The following is a 19,920-nucleotide window of genomic DNA, read 5'->3' as shown; positions in this document are numbered from 1 at the left end:
GAAAAGACTCCTTATTAAGTTATCGGTTGTCCTCTTTCCCGGCAGTAGGTACGCACCATATAAACCCTAATCGCGGTTGGCGCGGTAGCACGACCAAGGCGCTTGCTCTAACTTTTCCCTCAGATTTACCTCAGGAACATCCATTTCTACGGTGGATATTAGTGTTCATTTTCTCTCCTACGAATTCTGTATTTAATCTTCATTTGTCTCGTCAATGGCGGAGGCTCGGAAAGGCGATCGGAGCGAGGAAACTGATTATACATCGGAGGATGAAGGGACCGAGGACTACAGGCGAGGAGGGTATCATGCGGTTCGTGTTGGGGATACTTTTAAGAACGGATGCTATGTTGTTCAAAGCAAGCTCGGCTGGGGTCATTTTTCCACTGTGTGGTTAGCTTGGGACACTCAGAAATCGGTACGGTTTTTGGTGGAATTTGGAGTTATAGTTTTGTTTTTTTTTTTTTTCTTTAGAAGTGAGAGATTATAAGGAAAGTGATCTTATTGAGGGAATGTTGAATGCACATTGGAGAATTAGTTGTTGGGATCTGTGGGTTTGATATCAAGTAGCAAGAAGAATAGTTTGATGAAACGAGAATTATGTTATGTTACTTTACGAGAAGTAGCGTCCGGAAATGGATTATGTCATTGCCTTCCTTCTAACGGATAAGGACCAGGATCGGTCCTCGCCGCTGGTAGTCGTTTTGAAGATTCAGAGTTGAACTTTGAACTTAACTTTTTTCTCACAACGTTAAATTTTGTCGGTAGCTATTGTGGTTTATGCATCCAGGTCTTACCGATTTTACGTCGTTTTCTTTTTTATTTCACTATCAGTTTACGGCTATTTAGGCTGTTCTCTACAAGGTTTGGTGGTTATAGGCTGAAAGCGAAACCAAGCACTTGCATTTGCATTCATTATTTAGTTCTTTAACAACACGAGAATTTTATTGTTTGTAGATTTATGTAGCTTTGAAAGTTCAAAAGAGTGCTCAGCATTACACTGAAGCTGCGTTGGATGAGATTAAGATTCTTAAGCAGATAGCAGAGGGAGATATGGAAGATAAGAAGTGTGTTGTGAAGCTTTTGGACCATTTTAAGCATTCTGGCCCAAATGGGCTTCATGTTTGTATGGTTTTTGAGTACCTCGGGGACAACTTATTGACCCTTATTAAATATGCTGATTACAGAGGTGTTCCTCTACACATGGTGAAGGAAATTTGTTTTCATATTTTAGCGGGATTAGATTACTTGCACAGCAAACTTTCAATTATACATACAGATTTAAAGCCAGAGAATGTATTGCTTCCATCTATGATTGATCCATCTAAAGATCCTAGAAAATCAGGAAATCCTCTCATCCTTCCAAACAATAAGAACAAAACTTCGACTAGTTTGGATGCTTTAATTGATGTTAAGAGCTACAATGGGGATGTTATCAAGAACCAGAAAAAGAAGATAAGGAAAAGAACTAAGAAGGCAGCCCAGGGGCGTTTGGAGAAGGAAACTGTTGAAGATGATCTAGATGAAGAAGACTGTACAAGAGCTGGCACTGAAGATTTTGATAATGGGGTTAAATTAAATGGGGGTACAACCAAAACATGTAAAGATAATGCTGTGAATGATGTTGGTATAAAAAATGCTGATGATTTAACACATGCTTGCCAAGGGAAGAAAAGCCACAGTAAAATGAGCCGAGAAACAAGGCAGAGACTGCTGGCAGCTGCTGATCTTAAGTGCAAGCTGGTTGATTTTGGGAATGCATGCTGGACATACAAGCAATTCACCAATGATATTCAAACACGTCAGTATAGGTGCCCTGAGGTTATACTTGGATCTAAATATTCAACTCCAGCAGATATGTGGTCATTTGCTTGCATTTGTTTCGAGTTGGCCACTGGTGATGTTCTTTTTGACCCACACAGTGGTGACAACTATGAAAGGGATGAAGTATGTAAAAATCCTTTCTTGCTCTCCTTTTGTTATCATGATTTTTTTTTCCTGAACTCTTTAATTCTTAAACCTGGAATATTTGTTAATTGATTGTCACCTCTCATTTGGAAGCATTGTTCCTACTCACGGCAAAGTCCCAATTTTCACTTCTTTGAAAACCTTGCTGAAAAGTTGTTTGCTGTTGTTGTTTGTTTGAGTTTTCAACGAGTTATAATTTGATTTTTTGACATGTTTCTTCTGCTGTAGCCGTTAGAAAGGCATAATGTAGAAGTTCATCTCATTATGATATATTTGATTGTTTTTTTTTAATTGGTTAGTGGCTTGGTTTAATTTCAACCACGTCATACACTGAATAGGCACGGTTATAGTTTGCTAAGGCTGTATATTGGAAAACTTAAATAATTTTGATTTTAACGTAGTGCGTTTTTTTAAACATAATGTGGTTATTATCTCAGCTATTTGTATTCTCCTTAAATCGTTGGCTGTAATCTGACCCCCTCTTGTATTTGCTTGGCTAGTAAGATTATTAGTATGGTATTTGGTTCGTTTAAAATAACTATAAGCATTGCATGTCGACATCCCCGGTATATGTGTTCTGAGAACTGGAAAACAAAACTGTGCTATAACTACGGACTTGTGACATGGATGTTCTCTTCCGGAAGTTGTAATTTCTGGTATTTATTTGATTTCACAGGATCATTTAGCATTGATGATGGAGCTTCTTGGAGTGATGCCTCGCAAGGTAAGGGTTACATACTTACAAAGGCCATGCTGTCTTTATCATATATGACATTTTTCAATTAACCTGATATTTTGATGGTTCTTAAATACTCTTATGTAATCATCTCATTTATTATGGAAATATCCCGCACAGGTTGCGTTAGGCGGTCGCTATTCAAGGGACTACTTCAACAGATATGGAGAGTTGAGGCATATTCGTCATTTGCGCTTTTGGCCTCTTAATAAGGTGTTGACTGAGAAGTATGATTTCAGCGAGCAAGATGCTAATGACATGGCTGACTTTCTTACTCCTTTATTGGATTTTGCACCGGAAAAGAGACTAACAGCAGCACAATGTCTTAGCCATCCATGGCTGAATTCTGTCCCAAGAATTCTTGAATCTTCTGTGTCAAGCCATCAAAATCAGCCCATAGAGCAAAATCCTTCTACAAAAATAAGTGAGAAGGACGAGAGAGAAGCCATGGAGATTGGAATTGGAAACATAGTTATCGATGGAACTTCAAAATCGACCGCATCGAAACAAACATAACTAGAGATGTAATGTTATGGCATATCAGGGTATGGCTTGTACAATGTAACCCATCCTGGTTGGTTTCTGTTGTAGTCGGAAAGCATTCCTGATCCAAATTGATTCAGTGTGTATTTTGGTATTTTGCTTGGAGAGAGTAGACCAGCTTTCGTAGGCTCTTCTCGACCAACCTCGAACACCAAATGTCTTGAGCGTTTCTCGGTTTGATAGAGGGCACCTTTGAGTATGCTTTGCTTATCTTTACCACTCCCATTGTTTCTAGGTCTCTCATAGCACAATGCTCTGGGTTAGAACTTTTTCCTGAATCCTTGGAACAGATTTAAAATGTAAATCTTTTTTGTGCTAGGTTCTTGCTGTTTTGTTTGTCGTAAGTAAAGTTGGCCCCTACCTCTTTTTCTATATGAAATTAACGAACTTACTTTATAAAAAAAATAATTATATGGCATAAGATTTGATACATGTAATTTCTTTAGAGTAAGATTCAATGTTGAACTAAACAAAGTTAATTTATGCATAGTTGCAAAATTAATTAAACACAAACTTAGAATTATTTGATTAAAATCATAATTTCATCTTAAAAATTCGTTTAAAGTAAATGGTTCAACAAATAATTGTGGAACAAAAAGATGTTAATCGGACGGCCCAAAATGGCTGGCAGATACCCGGCCCGATTGACGAAATGGGTATCTGGTCGAGTGCCGGAGAGGGAGAGGCCGTGTAGCTGGAGAAATTTCAGGCCACACGAATACGACGCTTCTGTCGTAGAAAATTTTGGTTGAAGACGACAGCGAGACTATCACCTAATCGTGTTCTTGAAATCTTGTTATGGAGGTGGGCTCAGATTCAGACCCTATTGAAGCGGAACTGGACCCTGAACTCGAATCTGTAGAAGGCGGTAAAGGACCTGCTCATCACCCTTCCGCTCCATTTGATGAGGTTTCTATTCAAACTTCTGAGCTTGTTTAACATTTTAATTAGCTTTTCATGGCTTCGTTTATTGCTCTGAAAATTTCTCTTGAAACTTGAGCGCTACTGTATTTGTTCTTTCAGTTGTGCTAACCTGGATTTTCTTTGTTACTTGACTTTACGGTGTAGCATTATACGATGAATTGGTATTACGATGGTGATAAGTTTGGAAATTTTGTTATTGACATAGCTAAATCTCGAGACCGAGACAGTGGATTGAATTTCTTATCGACATCACTTTGCAGTTATTTGACATCTCAACGACGGTTGATCCTAGCTATATTATCTCTCTCATACGGAAACTTCTGCCATCCGATGCAAGTAACCTGCGCAATTCTTATGGAATTAGAGACGACGACCGTGACGCCTCAGTAACCAACATGGATGAAAGTGATGCCTATTTATCTGGCGACCAAGTATTAAGTTCTTCAGGAACAGTGAATGAATGCCAGGGCATTGAAATTGCGGATGGTTCTGACAAACTTGCTGATCGAGAAGGTGAGGATGAAGGTGTATGTCCTAGATCGGAGGAACGTATTTCATCATCAGAAGAAAATGTCTGGGAAGAGTATGGTTGCATTCTGTGGGATCTTTCTGCGAGTAAATCTCATGCAGAGTTAATGGTACTTTAGTTTCCTTCCTACCCAGACACTCTGTTCGTCCCACTTGTCTTGATAAGAGAAGAAGTGGGCTGATTAAATTATAAAACGTCTTCTTATTAGCATTGTAGTCATCATTATTGACCTTGCCAAGTCTCGTATTATACTCTTTTCTTCCCTTGTTTCCGGTACCCTCCATATGTAGTGTAGCATTGACTTGCAAATAATATAATGCTTTTCAAATGGAACTGGTGACACTATATTTTGAGTATTCTAGCAATAGTGTCACTATAGCCACCTGCAATTAAAACCGGTTTCATTTACGTAATCTTCATGTTTACATGTTTTCCAGGTTCAGAACCTCGTTCTTGAAGTTCTTTCTGCGAACCTGATGGTCTCTCAATCTGTGCGTGTTATGGTATGTGACAACGTGATGTGTAATTTTAATAATCATTTTCCATTATGCGTTAGAAAGTGCATCATTATCTTTTATTTTCTTGCAAAGAGATGGATAAACAATGTTGCTCTATTTTGAGGATATCAGTTGAGTACTGCCTCAGATCCATATTCAATCGATTACTTGCTGCAGGAGATTGTCCTTGGAATTATTGGAAACCTGGCCTGCCATGAAGTTCCCATGAAACATATAGTCGACAAGAGTGGATTGATTACAACCATTGTGAATCAGCTGTTTCTAGATGATGCTCAATGTTTATGTGAAGTTTGCAGGTAGCGTAAAAAAATACGCCTTTCTAATCAATTTATATAATGTCCAATTGCAAACTATATGCAACTTTCTTTTCCCAGTATTTCATTTGGTCAGGTTGGCATTCATACCTGCCATACTATGTTTTAAGACTCATTAGGACAATTTTTGTTTACCATATTGGCCATTTATTGGTACCCCTTCTTGAGTTTTTGTGGCATTCAATTGAAATATGGTTTAGTGACAATGTTATTCAATCCTTCTACTTGCGCTGTAATATGCACATTTTGTTATGGTTATTATGACTAACAGGTTGTTAGATGCGGGGCTTCATAGTCGCGAATGTGCCATATGGGCTGAGGCATTGAATTCTGAGCATGTTCTCTCTCGTATTCTCTGGGTTTCTGAGAATACGTTAAATCCACAACTTATAGAAAAGGTATCAAAATCTATATCACGTGGAAGCAAAGAACATAAAAGGTTACTGTAAATTATAGCATAATATAATTGCAAGACAAAATATTTAGCTGGTCTGATGGCTTAAATAGTTTCTTTCTTGATCAGAGTGTTGGGTTATTATCAACCATCATTGGAAATCAGCAAGAAGTTGTGCATGTTCTGCTCCCATGTTTGATGAAGCTGGGTTTGTCGAGTGCTTTGTTCAACCTTTTTTCTTTTGAGATGAAAATATTAACAAATGAAAGATCAGCTGAAAGGTATTAATCTCCTTTGTCTATAGGTAATTTAGATTTGTGTAATATAAGTGCATTTAGATTAAAATATTAGTAATTATCTCTTAATTATTTTAAGATATCCTTTCCTTTTATAATTAGCCTCCCAAGTCGGGGAGTTCATTCACCCAATATATTGTATCAGGAAAGGAAATGTTATTTTAATTTGTATGCATCGACTGATAATCAATGAGTTTAGTGGTAGAGAAATTTGTAGGTTCGAATCATTATATTCATTAATCTAAGGTCTGGGTTATTTGGTGGAAGTGCATTTAAGCTGGTTTAGGAATAATGGGTCATCAAAAAAGAAGGAAAAGGAGGAGAAAAAGGTAGTAACAATATGAAGAATCTATAACGGATCATGTACAGTTTTGTATGTTCGTAGTCATGGCATCTCCAACCGGCATTGTATGACGTGGTTTATGATGCTTGTAAATATGAATAAGAAATGATGATTAGCGAAGCTTTTTTGAGTCCATCAGTCCTCTCACAAAATTCAATTTCAGGTATTCAATTTTGGACGCGATTCTTCGTGCAGTTGAAGCACTCTCTGGAATTGAAGAGCATTCTCAAGAATTTTGTTCAAACAAAAAATTTTTTCAGCTTGTTTGTGAACTAGTCAAATTGCCAGATGCATTTGAGGTACAGTTCAGGTACCTGAAGTAAGGGTAGAGCTGTGACCTTCTAATAATAGGAATTGGTGTATTATGTATTAACATCTCCATTTATTAAGACCTCAGAATTATTTAATTTACTTTTATCAGCGTGATAAATTGCATAACTTGTTAAATGTGTCCATCTGCCACCCGACAAATTATGTAGTCTTCAAATGTGGATATGTAGTGCGGTATGTCGTGTGATCTACCACCTTTCCTGTCGTTTAATTTGTTGCTAGAAGATGCTGCAGTTTTCTTTCTTCGGCTGTTATTTGTTGTATATTTTAAACTACTTCTATGTTCTGTGATTGACGGCATGCTACAAATATATTTTTCTTTCACGATCAAGAAACCCTTCCATCTCTGAAATGGACATATTTCTTTCCATAGGTTTCAAGTTCTTGTATCAGTGCTGTGATTTTGATTGCAAATATTCTGTCAGATGTACCTGATCTAGCCTGTGACATGAGTCAGGGTAAGTTAAGTTCATTGTATTTCTTATTGCCAAGTTTCATTCATCACCTTATGTGGACTTAATACTTCTGGTCTATCCAGATTTGTCTTTCCTACAAGGTCTACTTGATATATTCTCTTTTGCTGGGGATGACCTAGAAGCCCGTGATGCTGTTTGGAGCATCATTGCCAGGATAGTGGTGCATGTTGAAGAAAAGGCGATGAGCAGACCAAGGATGTTTGAGTACGTGTCTTTACTAGTGAGTAAGACTGATCTAATCGAGGATGATCTTCTAGACCACCGTATGACTGAATTGAATAAAAAAGAGGATGGATTGACCTCTGCCTGCACAAAATCAAACTCTAGATGTATATCCGTATCCTGTTCTTTGAGTTTGTTTTACTAGCCTACTGTTATTTATTGCTCAATGCAGGCAATTCATTTTCAATTTTTGATGGGTCATTTTCTTTCATAAATGAACTTTGTGTTGTCCTTTACTCATCTCTTAGTTAAGAAGGATCATTGCTATCTTAAATTGTTGGACTGCTTCAAAGGATGAAGGGACAGGTGTTGTTAGAGGCGAATATCGTGCAGAAGATATCGATGTGAATAGATTGTTGAGTTGTTGCTGTAAACATTCTGAGTAAGATCTATTTCAATTTCTATGTTCATTATGAACTCTCTTCTTCTGCAATGCCTGATTTAAGTGCTACGTTTTTTCTCCTAACTCAGATGGCTGGGAAGTTAGCAGAGACGGAAATCTACACTTCATCACCCATAGCGTTGCTGTTAACCACTTTCAGTACGTACACTAAAGTGGTAATCGATCTTTGCTGCGGAATTTCAATCATGACTGTTTTCGCTAATCACTGCAGATTTAGTACTGAGTCGGTGCTTTTGTTTATCTTTTTGGTTTCAGCCTCACCATTCTGCATGCAGTCCTGGATATTATTTTGAATCATTATCAACTGAAAGAAAGGTCAATGCATATATTTACTGAAAGGAGCATCGTTTTTGGCTGTACTATGCAACCGGGGTCAAGTCTGTTTGCTGGATGATGTTTTATTGGTCTCAGGCTCGACATAGTCCCAAAAACTTCCAAAATCTTGCAAAATGTTTGGTTGTATACTACTTGCCTTATAAATGGTTTGAAGATGGTTTTAGGACCAAAATTTAGCTGTGATCGGCTATATCTATAAAATCACATATTATTCAACGATCCATTGGCACATCGTGCTCAATTAATTGCCTGCTTACTTCATTGGTTCCTTCCCACCCATCTTTTTGAGCAATTTTCATGATCTAAATTTAGGTGTTGTCAGGTTAGGCCTATTACTAATTTGCTCTTTTCATACCTGCGTTACGTCTCATTTCCAGTTTGATGCATAATTTCTGGTGTCTGCGCCGTCCCCTTTATAACAACATTGGCTCTTCTTCTCACACAGTTTAGTTGCGTTTGCATATGTATGCATGAAGGAGTATTCATTTTCCCCTCTAAATTTGACCGAAAATGTGGTCAATGTCAGAAAAAGCAGGTATCAAGTGGGCAATGTGCTTGCCAATGTCATTAGTGACGGCCCTCAGGATTGCTTCCATTTTGTTTTTGGCAACAATTATTTTCCTTTTGTTTCTTTTCTTGCATCCAATCATCCAATGATTCACCAGCAGGTTGTCTCATAACTTCATCATCTCGTTGTCAAGTAAGTATTTAATCATTATGAAATCAAGCTTTGTATTTTGGCTGATTTTCTTATTTAAATTTCCTGATCTTTCATATTGGAAAATTTTTAATGAATAAGATGCATTATTGTCTAGATTTGGATCATGTCAGGTTTAGAAAGTCGATCAAACATCACAATATTATTCACATTGAAGACTGGGGGGAACAAACTCCACTGCCAAGAGTATGAATTCTTTTCCTCTCTTTTTATGCCATACATTTTATGCTCTCCTGCTATAGAAGCCTGTTAATCTCCCTTTCATTACCTCTCATCTCCTGAGCTCTCAAACTGAATCACAGCTTAAGATTTATTCTCTCTGATAGTGTCAATATATCTGAGTAAATCCTATCACCACCAATCTCTGCTCCAGTGGCTCCAGCAGCAACCCTCAAGATATCTTCAATTAGTTTAGCATTGCCCATTATGTCAACGTGAGCACTACTTTCAATTCCTCTTCCTTCCAGCAGACTAGCAGGAGCCTTGTGCCTGTATTCTCTTACGTATGTAGGGCTGCCTGATGGATTGAATCGTGTTTTGTTTCGCCACCCTTTCGCACACATGAAACCAGAGCTCACCACTGGTACACTGTCGTCGCCATCGACAAAATACATCCCACTTCTTAGACAGCCACTCCCTTCTCCATCGATTGAGAGATCAATCCTGAATGGAATGCTCTTGCACTTATCATAAGATGAGTCATAGATATATGATCTTTCTGTGGGGATTCCCACTCCGTATAAGCAGTATATCTCCATATCTGGGGCATCTGGTAGTCTGAAACAAATTTTTCAAAATGTATCAAGTCTCATGGGATTGAGGGAAGTTGTTTGATTGTATTTGAAATTAGCTAATAATACCACCTCCAAAACCATGTTCTTGATGTTAGATAGTTATTAGATAGATTTTCAGCTCATATGCCAAGCGTTGATTCAATTCAGTACTTCATGTGGAAGATTATCTTCTAAAGAAATCAGAAAATTCTAAAAAACTACACAGCTACTTACTTTGTCTCTAGTGGATTTGACCAGTACTTGTAATGAGCATATTTTGGATCATCAAGATCTTCAGCAATCCCATGAGAGAAGTGACTATCCATCCTCTGCATCATTTTTGGAGCCACGACTCGGAGTAGATCAAAAACAGTTTTCGCTGTGTAAGCTTTATTTTCGGAGACTTTCCGAAGACTTTCCCTACTCATCTCATCATATTCAGTCCATCCGTCGCTACAAGAGAAGCTCGAATCATTGGAGCTACCTGAATCCATAAGCTCCTATTCAAGATCCACTCATTAGTCAATACTATCCCGTCCCACTTCGAATACCTAAGATCACTTATGGACAGAACTAGTATCTAATACATTCGGCATTGGTAAGTTTCATCATTTTCCCCAACAAAGAAGTTGTTCCAATGCACAGAAAGTAGACAACAAAGTTCATTAATTACCTCTGAATAAAGTGTAGACAGCTCTGATGAAGGCCGTGTTGCTGCTTCTTTGCCAAAAGAGATCATTCTTCCATAGTGCACTGCCTCCTTTTCTTGTAAGCCCTTATTTATCTCACTGTCATTTGAATCATTTTCGTTTCTAAAAGAATGTGTATCTACTGTCTCCAAATCACAATTCTGAACATCTTCAGGAGACCAATCTAAGTCACCCCAGATGGTCTCACCACCCTTCGGTAACAACGACGCGGTTGAATCCCAGGTCCGGGAAACCCGCAACATGTGTTCTAAGGTTTGAAATCCAAGAATTTCAGATTTAAGAAAACCAGGGGTCATAGCTCTGTAAATGCCAAGATAATCAATCAAGTTCATTATTTTTCCTTGAATCTCTAAGGGTGAAGAAGAGAAGAGAATAGAACCTGAGCAAAGCAATGTGTCTGTCTTCAGCAGAAAGAATTTTACTGACTGCCTTTGGAGTTCCCAAAAATGTAGAGCCAATATTCATGATTGCTTTAATATACTTGGCACACCACCCTTGGCCGCCACCGCCTCCCATCGGCGGCGGCGCTTCCACCCACTTCATGAAATGGAGGAAGTACAGAACCCCCATTGAGTGAGGCACCACCACCACTTTATTCCCCCCATTTGTTTCATACATTACCTCTATTTTACTCTTCAATCTGCTCAGAGCCCTGTCTCTAACCTGCGTGATTTCTCAACTCAACTATTGCGAACTCAATGATCAAATGTATAATTTGATTGGAAGAAGAAGAGTGTTGTTGGTCACATTGCATACCTCTGTGTTTTGGAAGGCGATCCTCCAATCATATGCAGCCATATGTAAGTTCTTTCCATCATAACCAATTTTAGCCAGATTTTCTATGAGAACAGCCCAAACGAAGTAGCCATGGGTGAAATAATCAGCGGCCACAAGGCCTTCGACTGGCCGGATTCGAATGCCTGGTGGGTCAAGCCCTGTTTCATTGTCCAGAGACAGGTGCTCCAACCAGCATAATGGTCTGGAAGTTTGAATTCAAATTCTCAAATGGGTACACTTCAAGTATCAATCCAAAAGCTTCAGAAATGTAAAATTCATCTGGAATTCGCTAACCTTTTCAATGTTTCAGTGAAACTCCCACCCCACAGGCGCTTTCGAAACAGTCCCTTGGCGCAGGGCTTGCCATCCCAGAGCTCCAGCCCGCCGGTGACAATGCCGGGCACTAAAACGACTGGGTGAAGACCTGATACGCCATCTCGCTTTAAAACAGCCCCCGGAGAGTCAATCGCTGGAAAGCCAGGTAATGTAAGAGGCAAGTAATGGTAGACGAAAAACATCAGCCACCAAAATGTACACATATATCCAATAATCCAACAGCAGTTATCTAAGCACTTCCATTCTCTTGATTGCCCCTTATTGATGTTCTTGTTCCTTTTCTTCTTCCTGTCATTATCTTGCTTCTTTTGCAGCATTTTCTTCACATATGCAACAACAACATTAGGTTTATCCTCTGATTTATGTGCATCATCAATGGATTGGATCCCCATGGAAGAATTCTTAACAGGGTTGACGTAGTATAATTTGCGGAGACGAAGAACAGAGGCCATGGGTTAAGGAGTGAAGAAGTTGAGATCAAGAAAATCAAAGAAGAACGAGGAGAACCCATGACTTAGGGGGGATTTTAAAACAGAAAAAAGTTAAAACAAGCTGTCAAGAAAGCAATACACGTGGTGAAACGAAAGGGACAAGAGGGAGTAAATGGCCTGGTGGCCATGGGTAGCTGAAGGTGTGCAGTCGGAACAAAACAGGGGATGTGAAAGGAAAGAGAAAAGGAAGAGGCTTCTCTTGTGCAACTCATTATGAGAATGAAAAAGGAAAAGGGTTGTGCGAATTGCTGAGGAAATGGGACTGGAGAATCCAAAGTAACACATTTTGTATCATCAAAATGACACTTAGCTCTGTTTCTGCATGGGAGCTTCGTCAGGTGTCGTCCCCTCTGGGCCTCTGTCTTCACTACATATTATAGCTTTTGAATAACACTCTTTTTCGATTGTTTATCGCTAATGTGTCAAATGGGAACTGGGAAGGAACTTGCTTTCTTTTCTTTTCAAGTCTTTGGTATATTTATGTGGGCGTTAAAAGCTATACAAGCTAACAAACAGGGCTGAGAATAAATGGGTAAGACAGGGTCGATTGGAAGATTCTCATGGTCCTGGGCTTCTCATATGAAGCTCAATACACTATCCCCACACTCCAATGAGCCTAGGGCCCAAATATACCAGCCTTGTCTCAATTTCATTAAGGCTTGTATATTATGTTTGTAGATGAGATTTGAAAAATGTAGTGAAAAAAAAAAATAGTTCTTTTCCGTGAAGTTTGAGAGGGTCGATCTTACTTTTAAAGTGCAATTCTATATAGCTTAGACTACATGTTTAGAAACATTCAAGTTTGAGAGGGTCGATCTTACTTTTAAAGTGGAATTTCAAATAAGTGTTCTTGCATACCAAGAACTATGAGATCGCCCCTTTCATTCTAGGTTGACGAAGGGATCGTACCATTCGAACCTTTTTTTTCATGCTTTTCCCGGAAGTCTGGAGAAAGCTCCAATCAATAGGATTTTCTTAATCCTCCCTTCCCGAAAACGAAAGGAAGAATGTGAAATTCTTTTTCCTTTCTTCCGCAAGGACTAGGAGATTTAAAAAAAGATTTTAGAGTGTCTACGGTTGGGCCAGGAGGGTTTCTTAACGCCTTCTTTTTTCTTATCATCGGAGTTATTCCACAAAGACTTGCCATGGTAAGGAAGAAGGGGGAAACAAACACACTTGGAGAGCGCAATACAACGGAGAGTTGTATGCTGCGTTCGGGAATGATGAATCTTACTTCTCTTGCAGTGATTCCTTATCACATGTGCTCATGATGAAATTTGATTGAATCACTTTGTGTGGTTAGATACATACATACAATATCATTGAATTAACTTATGTCACTATAAAACTGACTATTTTACCACGTAACATAAACTAATCTTCCAATTTGTGATTATTTAATTTAGAGACCCAATGTTAAGTGGTAATTAAAATCCTAAATCAATAGTTTAATTCTATAATTCAAGATTATATTTTGCAGTTTTAAAAGAGAAATTGAGAACGAGAAAATTGTGGATTTATGAAGTTAAGAACAACCACAACCACATGAAAAAAGAAGACATAAATTTATAAGCCACGGGATAACCGACATTGGCGCGTTGGTTTATTTTCCCAACGCGCTATTTAGTCGCGTGGCTCAAACTCTACATTTCTCAGTTGTCTGCCGGTGCTCACAGCGATTGGATCCTAAGCGGCGACACGGCGCAATTTAGTGATGCAGTGGACCCCATTATTTTAATTTGTTTTTAATTATTATTTAATTTTACTTGAAATTCCAATCTTGCGTCATATTTAAAAAAAATTAAATTAATCAATTTATTACATATAAAAAATAAAAAATAAGGTAAAATAAATCAACAACTTGGCATACATCCTATTTAAAGATGTATTTAATATAAAAAATATATATTAAAAGTTTTAAGAATTTATTATATATTTTGGATATTAAATATAAACTTAATTTTCAAAATCGAAGTTTTAATTTTGTGTTCAATATTTTTTTTTAATGAATTTCGTAAAGCTTTAGGAGTTAATATATTATTTATTTTATTTTATTTTATTTTTAGCGTTCTTTAAATAGAAATAAATATAAAAATATCAACCCACATGAGTATTTACCCTCATTTTGACTTACATTTTTGTAAACATTTTCTTTAACTAGCTAAATATGTTTTAACAAACACCATTATTTTTGTTTTTAAAAATAAAGCTTATATTTTCCTTTTTTAAAAAATTACAAAAATATTTTTAACATTTATTGAGAATTTAAAATGTTATCCTAAGAAGCCGAAAATTATGAAACAAATTAATATAAAAAAAAATAATCTATAACTTGAATTTTCAAATGAATTAATTAAATGCAGTCATTTCTTTAATAAATAATAATAAATAAAAAAACAAATCATATTGTTTTTTTTTTAAATAATTAAACCCATTTCTCTTAATATTTAATAAATAATCTATAAATCTAAATACGTGTATACATGTATATGTCTATTTGAAGCACGTGTTTACCAACAATTATTAATTGTATTTAGCGTTACATGAGAAACTTTACGATAATTTTATATAAATAAATTATTTTTAACAATTTTACTATATTATTTAATTTTAGACTTATGAAAATAATTTGATCAAATAAACAATTTATTTATTTAATATATTTTTAACCCCTAATCTTGTGATTAGAGGATGTAAAAAACGATTAGCGTGGTTAATTCGTAAAGTTATAGTCCTAAATTTAATTAAATTCCAATTTGTTTTCGATTATTTTACTCTTCCGTTGACAGACCTAGAAAACACGTGTCCACTCCCAGAGAGCGAGTAGCGATAGTTTTATACTCCCCGGTGGACGGTGGCATTTTCACACACTCGCCTCTCGTCCGCCTTTTCTCTCGCTCTCTGGTTCCTACTCTTTCAATCTCAATAAATACGCTCAGCCTCTCATTTCTCCCTCACAACCCATTTCTTCAAGCTTTCTTCCCCTTTCCCGCAAGATTTCTTACAACACAACGGGATTTTCAGTCTAGATCTGCAGAGTAGCATAGCAACAATGGCGTCCGAGAAGAGGGTAGATCTGGATGGCAACCCCATTAAGCCAATCACCATTTGCATGATTGGCGCTGGTGGCTTCATTGGCTCTCACCTCTGTGAGAAGCTTATGGCTGAAACCCCTCATAAGGTGCTTGCTCTTGATGTTTATAATGACAAGATTAAGCATCTTCTTGAGCCCGATTCGCTCCCCTGGGCCGATCGTATTCAGTTCCACCGTCTCAATATCAAGAACGATTCCAGGCTCGAGAGCCTCATTCGAATGGCGGATCTGGTTCGAATTCTATGAATTGTTCAATTTTTGTTTTGGCTTGTTTGAACAATTGGTTATTCTTCGGGTCTATTGTGGATTCTGAGCAAATGCTCATTGTCATTTGTTTAAGTTTTAATATCGTGTTTTATGAGATGTTTCGTGATTGGAATTTTCCTTGGCTTATGTAGACGATAAATCTTGCTGCGATCTGTACGCCTGCGGACTACAATACGCGACCGCTTGACACAATCTACAGCAATTTCATTGACGCAATTCCTGTGGTGTGTATGCGATTCTTTACTCGTTCTTTCTAATTATCGTTTCTTGATGTTTTGATTTGCATGTGTGCGCTACTTCTCAATTCAAAAAATTTGGTTATCGTTGAGAATTTGTGATTTGGCGTGTTTGATTTAATGTGCTTTCTTTTCAAAGGTTAAATACTGTTCTGGCAACAACAAGCGTCTCATTCACTTTTCAACTTGCGAAGTGTACGGTAAGACGATTGGAAGCTTTCTTCCAAAAGATAGCCCTCTTCGTCAGGTAAGCCATCTCTTTCTGCTTTCTTTCTTTTTCCTCTTATTATATATAAATTCCTTCAATCCTTTCGATCTATAATCACTTTTGCCTTGTTAAATGACAATGCAATGTCCTGGATCTTGCAAAGTCGTTAGGAAACTTTCTTTGAATGGCCATGAAAGATTTGAAGAATTTGAAACTGAAATGAAAGTAGAAACAGCATCTTGTTTTTCTTCATGTTGCTGTAAAAAATCTGTCAGATCTTGAAATTGAAAATTCTATACAAAATACTGTGGTTTGCATGACAATGTGGATGTTTGTGTGCTTTGATTCCTTATTTGGCTGAAATGTAGATTATGAATGGCATTGTACTTGTTAATTTTGCAATGAAACTATTTGGCAAATTGATTTTCTTTTCTTGATTGGAAATATGGGGCTTAAATGTTTTAAAAGATGACCGAGATTTCTTTTTCTATCTGCCTGTGTTTATCAATGTTATCTGTTCATTTATTTGGTTTTTAGTGTTCTTAATGCGACTTTCTGGTCTCGTCCTCTTACAATAGCCTAATTGATGAGAAGAAGTTGAATATTGTAGTAATTTGTTTATGATAGGATCCAGCATATTATGTTTTGAGTGAGAATTCATCTCCTTGCATCTTTGGTCCCATTGAGAAGCAAAGATGGTCCTATGCGTGTGCGAAGCAATTGATTGAGAGGCTGATTTATGGTTAGTTTTCTTACTTGTATACTCTGTGGCTTTATGGGAATCAGTACTCGAAAAATGGGCAGATCTTAGCCCTTGTTCTTGTTTTTTCACAGCTGAGGGTGCGGAAAATGGGATGGATTTTACAATTGTAAGACCCTTCAACTGGATTGGTCCAAGGATGGACTTCATTCCTGGCATTGATGGCCCAAGTGAGGGTGTTCCGAGAGTTTTAGCTTGCTTTAGCAATGTATGTACTGCTAGTTTTCTGCTTTGGCTTCTACTTCTCCTAGTGACTCTCGCTTTGAAGATTGACGGTGTTTGATTTTCTGATTTTGCAGAATCTCCTACGCCACGAGCCACTGAAGCTCGTGGATGGTGGCCAATCCCAAAGAACTTTTATATACATCAAAGATGCAATTGAAGCAGTTCTTTTGATGATTGTACGACATTCCTCTGCTTTTCTTTGATATCGAACCCGAAGGTCTTTTGTATCTGAATTTGTTTATTGCCTGTCCAGGAAAACCCAGCTAGGGCCAATGGCCAAATCTTCAATGTGGGCAATCCCAACAATGAAGTAACAGTGAAGCAGCTCGCCGAAATGATGACCGAGGTGAGGGAGAAGCGTTTTTGGTTTTAAATTTTAGTTTTCTTTTGCTTTTGTTTGATGAAGAAGAAAGGTAAGAAGTTGTTTGCTTGGACTTCGATAGGTTTATGCAAAGGTAAGCGGGGAACCTTCTCTCGAGAAACCGACAATCGATATAAGCTCTGAAGAATTCTACGGCGTGGGTTATGACGACAGTGACAAGAGAATTCCTGATATGACCATCATCAATAAGCAACTTGGTAGGGGATGCTCATCTCATTTCATTTGGTATGATCATTGGATTATGAATATAGTGATTTGAATGAAAGTTCCCCAACTGTGTTCAGGTTGGAACCCAAAGACGTCACTGTGGGATCTGCTGGAATCAACTCTGACCTATCAACATCGAACATACGCTGAGGCGATCAAGCAGGCGACAGCAAAACCAGCTGCAACCAGCTAGAGAATGTGATGCTCTTTTCTTTTTGGTCATTTTTTTTTGTTTTTGTTTTTGTTTTCAGGGCTCTTACAGGAGGAGTTTTATTTGTAATATGTGGCTGTGTCCAAGCTTTTCCAATTCTTTTTTTTTTTTTTCCTTCTTGATTCTGAAATGTGTTAGTTTGGTCATGGATAGGGATATGTGGAGGACTCGATATTATATGTATAATCGTCGAATTTCAAGCTTGGACTACAAGTTGAGGGAGGATAATACAAAGTAATCTACTACTTTTCTGTCTTTGCTCATCCAATTTACTAAATATGTTTCTATCTTAATCATAAGAATAAGACTAAATTACACGAAAAAAAATAATAAAGAAAACTTGAACCACGTGAGTAATGTCAAAGAGGACCGAATGTGGGTTCTGAAGAGGATAGATTGCGAGATCATGCATCGACTGAAAAGGGAAATGAATGCATCGACTGAAAAGGGAGGGAAATGAAACATTCTTTATATGACCTTGAGGGGAAGCTCGAAAAGTTTGGACAATATCTGCTAGCGGTGTGGTTGGAGCTTACAGTTTTGGACATAATGACTGTGACCTAAACGATATGGTAAAGTTTGGGTCTCAATTTTTGTTTTCGAGACACAACTATATAGTTTGGTTTAACGTTCTCGTAGTTTGGAAACGTTAGAAAAGGATTTTAAGTATTTTTTGTTGAAAGGAAGGGGGAGCGAAATTGTTTTTGAAGTTGTGAGGGATAAAAGTTAAAAGTAGAAAAGCTTTTGTTTTCACATAAGATGAAATAGTAATAGTTGTTTTGATTTCCCAACTGAGGTCGCTTTGGCCGAGTGGTTAAGGCGTGTGCCTGCTAAGTACATGGGGTTTCCCCGCGAGAGTTCGAATCTCTCAGGCGACGATTATTTTTTCCTTTTTTTTTTTTTTTTTTTCTTCAAACAAAACGCTGCCATTACTATGTCTGTTACCTCTCCCAGCTTCGGGATGCTTTAGATGGCATTGTTCTGAATTCATCTATTTTCGAGTCCCACATCGAAAGTGAGTGGAAGGAAAGCGTAGCAGTGGGATTATAAAAGAGAAGGAAGTGGGGACGGGTAAACATACTTACCTGGACGGGGTCAATGGGCGATCATGGAGGCCCATGTCCTAGGTTGGTGACCTCCATTGCACTTCGGAGGGGTGCCCGCCTAAGGTCTGCCCACGAGGCAGAGCCTACGTCATAATTTGTGGTAGTGGGGGCCTGCGTTCGCGCGGCCCCTGCCCAATTTTGAATTTCAAACCTTCTTCTCGGCCCAAATTGTTCGCCCCTTCCCGGTTTGTAGATTGAGCAAGATGGAGGCGGGGTTGAATAAAAATTTAAATGCCGCCGCATAAATTAGCCTTCACGGCTCCTGGGTGGCTTGAGCAATGGGCATCTATCACCACCATCTTCATAAATCATAACTCAGCGGCGACCCAGGCCCCATTCTGCAGGATGTGGTCTCCACTGCAATCATTAGTTTTGACCACCAATCATTGTATGTTTGAATCGCCGTCTCATTAATTCAGGAATCCACCGGTCGGCCGCCCATTAATGTAGGTGGCGGACGGCGATTCCGATTCCGGGACTGGAACACGCTCACTCAACGCTCACTCATGTATTCCTTTCTCTCTGATGAATTGATGTATTTTTTTTTATTGGATTTGGATCCATCGAGACTGACAAAGCTCGAACTCGCAGCTTCTGCCTTGACATGGCAGAACTACAATCGTATGTTGTTGATTTAATTTCCTTCAAACTTTTCTAAGTAGATTTTTTATTCGAATTGTCATATTTTACCTGACAGAGACGCGAGTAATAGATTGATATGCACGGAGACATGTACTGTACTCTAGTGAGAGGAGCATGAATTAATAGTCATTTTTTGGTACAGGATTAATAGTCATTTTTTGGTTATTGTCAAATTGATTGATCAATTTGTTGGAGAGAAGAACGAAACACAAGTAGAACACCCACTTTCCAAATAAATTTGAAAAAAAAAAAAGTTATTGTAGGGAGATTAAATCTAATAATCAATATGTTGCGGAGAGAGAAATGAAACACAGAACACCCACTTCCCAGATAAATTTGAAAAAAAAAGTTATTTTAAGGAGATTAAATCTAAATTTTAATAAATTTATATAATTACTGGAGTTAGAAAATTTCACATAAATTTTAAATTCATTAATTTATGAAAATT

At 37.8% G+C, this 19,920-nt stretch overlaps 4 protein-coding genes and 2 non-coding genes across 9 annotated transcripts; 5 read left to right on the top strand and 1 right to left on the bottom strand.

Annotated features, from left to right (window-relative positions):
- Positions 1 to 9: 9 nt before the first annotated feature.
- LOC111777565 (uncharacterized) lies at positions 10 to 3,562 on the top strand. The gene is made up of 4 exons (XM_023657225.2): positions 10 to 415; positions 955 to 1,944; positions 2,642 to 2,689; positions 2,822 to 3,562. Exons 1-4 carry the CDS (start codon positions 215 to 217, stop codon positions 3,215 to 3,217), a joined length of 1,635 nt encoding a protein of 544 aa, XP_023512993.2. The 5' UTR covers positions 10 to 214; the 3' UTR covers positions 3,218 to 3,562.
- Positions 3,563 to 3,865: 303 nt separating this feature from the next.
- Positions 3,866 to 8,550, top strand: LOC111777294 (ARM repeat superfamily protein). Of its 3 annotated transcripts, none has more exons than XR_015412092.1 (12): positions 3,867 to 4,153; positions 4,429 to 4,806; positions 5,135 to 5,200; positions 5,372 to 5,511; positions 5,801 to 5,927; positions 6,053 to 6,204; positions 6,726 to 6,861; positions 7,266 to 7,350; positions 7,431 to 7,705; positions 7,839 to 7,972; positions 8,062 to 8,131; positions 8,249 to 8,550. XR_015412092.1 is itself a non-coding variant. In XM_087118398.1 (10 exons), the coding sequence occupies exons 1-10, from the start codon at positions 4,043 to 4,045 to the stop codon at positions 7,974 to 7,976; spliced, it is 1,608 nt and encodes a 535-aa protein (XP_086974524.1). In that variant the 5' UTR covers positions 3,866 to 4,042. The 3 variants fall into 3 exon arrangements, 1 of the variants encoding a protein (XP_086974524.1); XR_015412091.1 differs by having other exon boundaries at positions 8,062 to 8,148; XM_087118398.1 differs by lacking the exons at positions 8,062 to 8,131; positions 8,249 to 8,550 and having other exon boundaries at positions 3,866 to 4,153; positions 7,839 to 7,976.
- Positions 8,551 to 9,156: 606 nt separating this feature from the next.
- LOC111777293 (Lecithin:cholesterol acyltransferase family protein) lies at positions 9,157 to 12,095 on the bottom strand. Its single transcript, XM_023656829.2, has 6 exons — positions 11,602 to 12,095; positions 11,287 to 11,509; positions 10,910 to 11,193; positions 10,494 to 10,830; positions 10,055 to 10,320; positions 9,157 to 9,824 (listed from the first exon to the last, which is right to left on the bottom strand). The coding sequence occupies exons 1-6, from the start codon at positions 12,093 to 12,095 to the stop codon at positions 9,344 to 9,346; spliced, it is 2,085 nt and encodes a 694-aa protein (XP_023512597.2). The 3' UTR covers positions 9,157 to 9,343.
- A 2,952-nt stretch (positions 12,096 to 15,047) lies between these two features.
- Positions 15,048 to 17,979, top strand: LOC111777602 (UDP-D-apiose/UDP-D-xylose synthase 2). Of its 2 annotated transcripts, XM_087118400.1 has the most exons (10): positions 15,048 to 15,459; positions 15,627 to 15,719; positions 15,871 to 15,978; positions 16,567 to 16,681; positions 16,774 to 16,907; positions 16,999 to 17,100; positions 17,178 to 17,270; positions 17,368 to 17,503; positions 17,591 to 17,711; positions 17,878 to 17,979. In XM_087118400.1, exons 1-9 carry the CDS (start codon positions 15,187 to 15,189, stop codon positions 17,704 to 17,706), a joined length of 1,170 nt encoding a protein of 389 aa, XP_086974526.1. In that variant the 5' UTR covers positions 15,048 to 15,186; the 3' UTR covers positions 17,707 to 17,711; positions 17,878 to 17,979. The 2 variants fall into 2 exon arrangements, with proteins under 2 accessions (XP_086974526.1, XP_086974525.1); XM_087118399.1 differs by having other exon boundaries at positions 15,049 to 15,459; positions 17,591 to 17,979.
- Positions 17,980 to 18,520: 541 nt separating this feature from the next.
- TRNAS-GCU (transfer RNA serine (anticodon GCU)) lies at positions 18,521 to 18,602 on the top strand. Its single transcript has one exon. It is a non-coding gene; the product is annotated as a tRNA-Ser (tRNA).
- A 199-nt stretch (positions 18,603 to 18,801) lies between these two features.
- LOC111777932 (U1 spliceosomal RNA) lies at positions 18,802 to 18,962 on the top strand. The gene has a single exon (XR_002812454.1). It is a non-coding gene; the product is annotated as a U1 spliceosomal RNA (small nuclear RNA).
- The last annotated feature ends 958 nt before the right edge of the window (positions 18,963 to 19,920 follow it).

Source organism: Cucurbita pepo, chromosome 16, assembly GCF_057944985.1.
Source record: "Cucurbita pepo subsp. pepo isolate OVF chromosome 16, ASM5794498v1, whole genome shotgun sequence".
Taxonomy (NCBI): domain Eukaryota; kingdom Viridiplantae; phylum Streptophyta; class Magnoliopsida; order Cucurbitales; family Cucurbitaceae; genus Cucurbita; species Cucurbita pepo.
The sequence above is the reverse complement of the archived record's forward strand: the minus strand, read 5'-3'. Positions and strand labels throughout refer to the sequence as shown.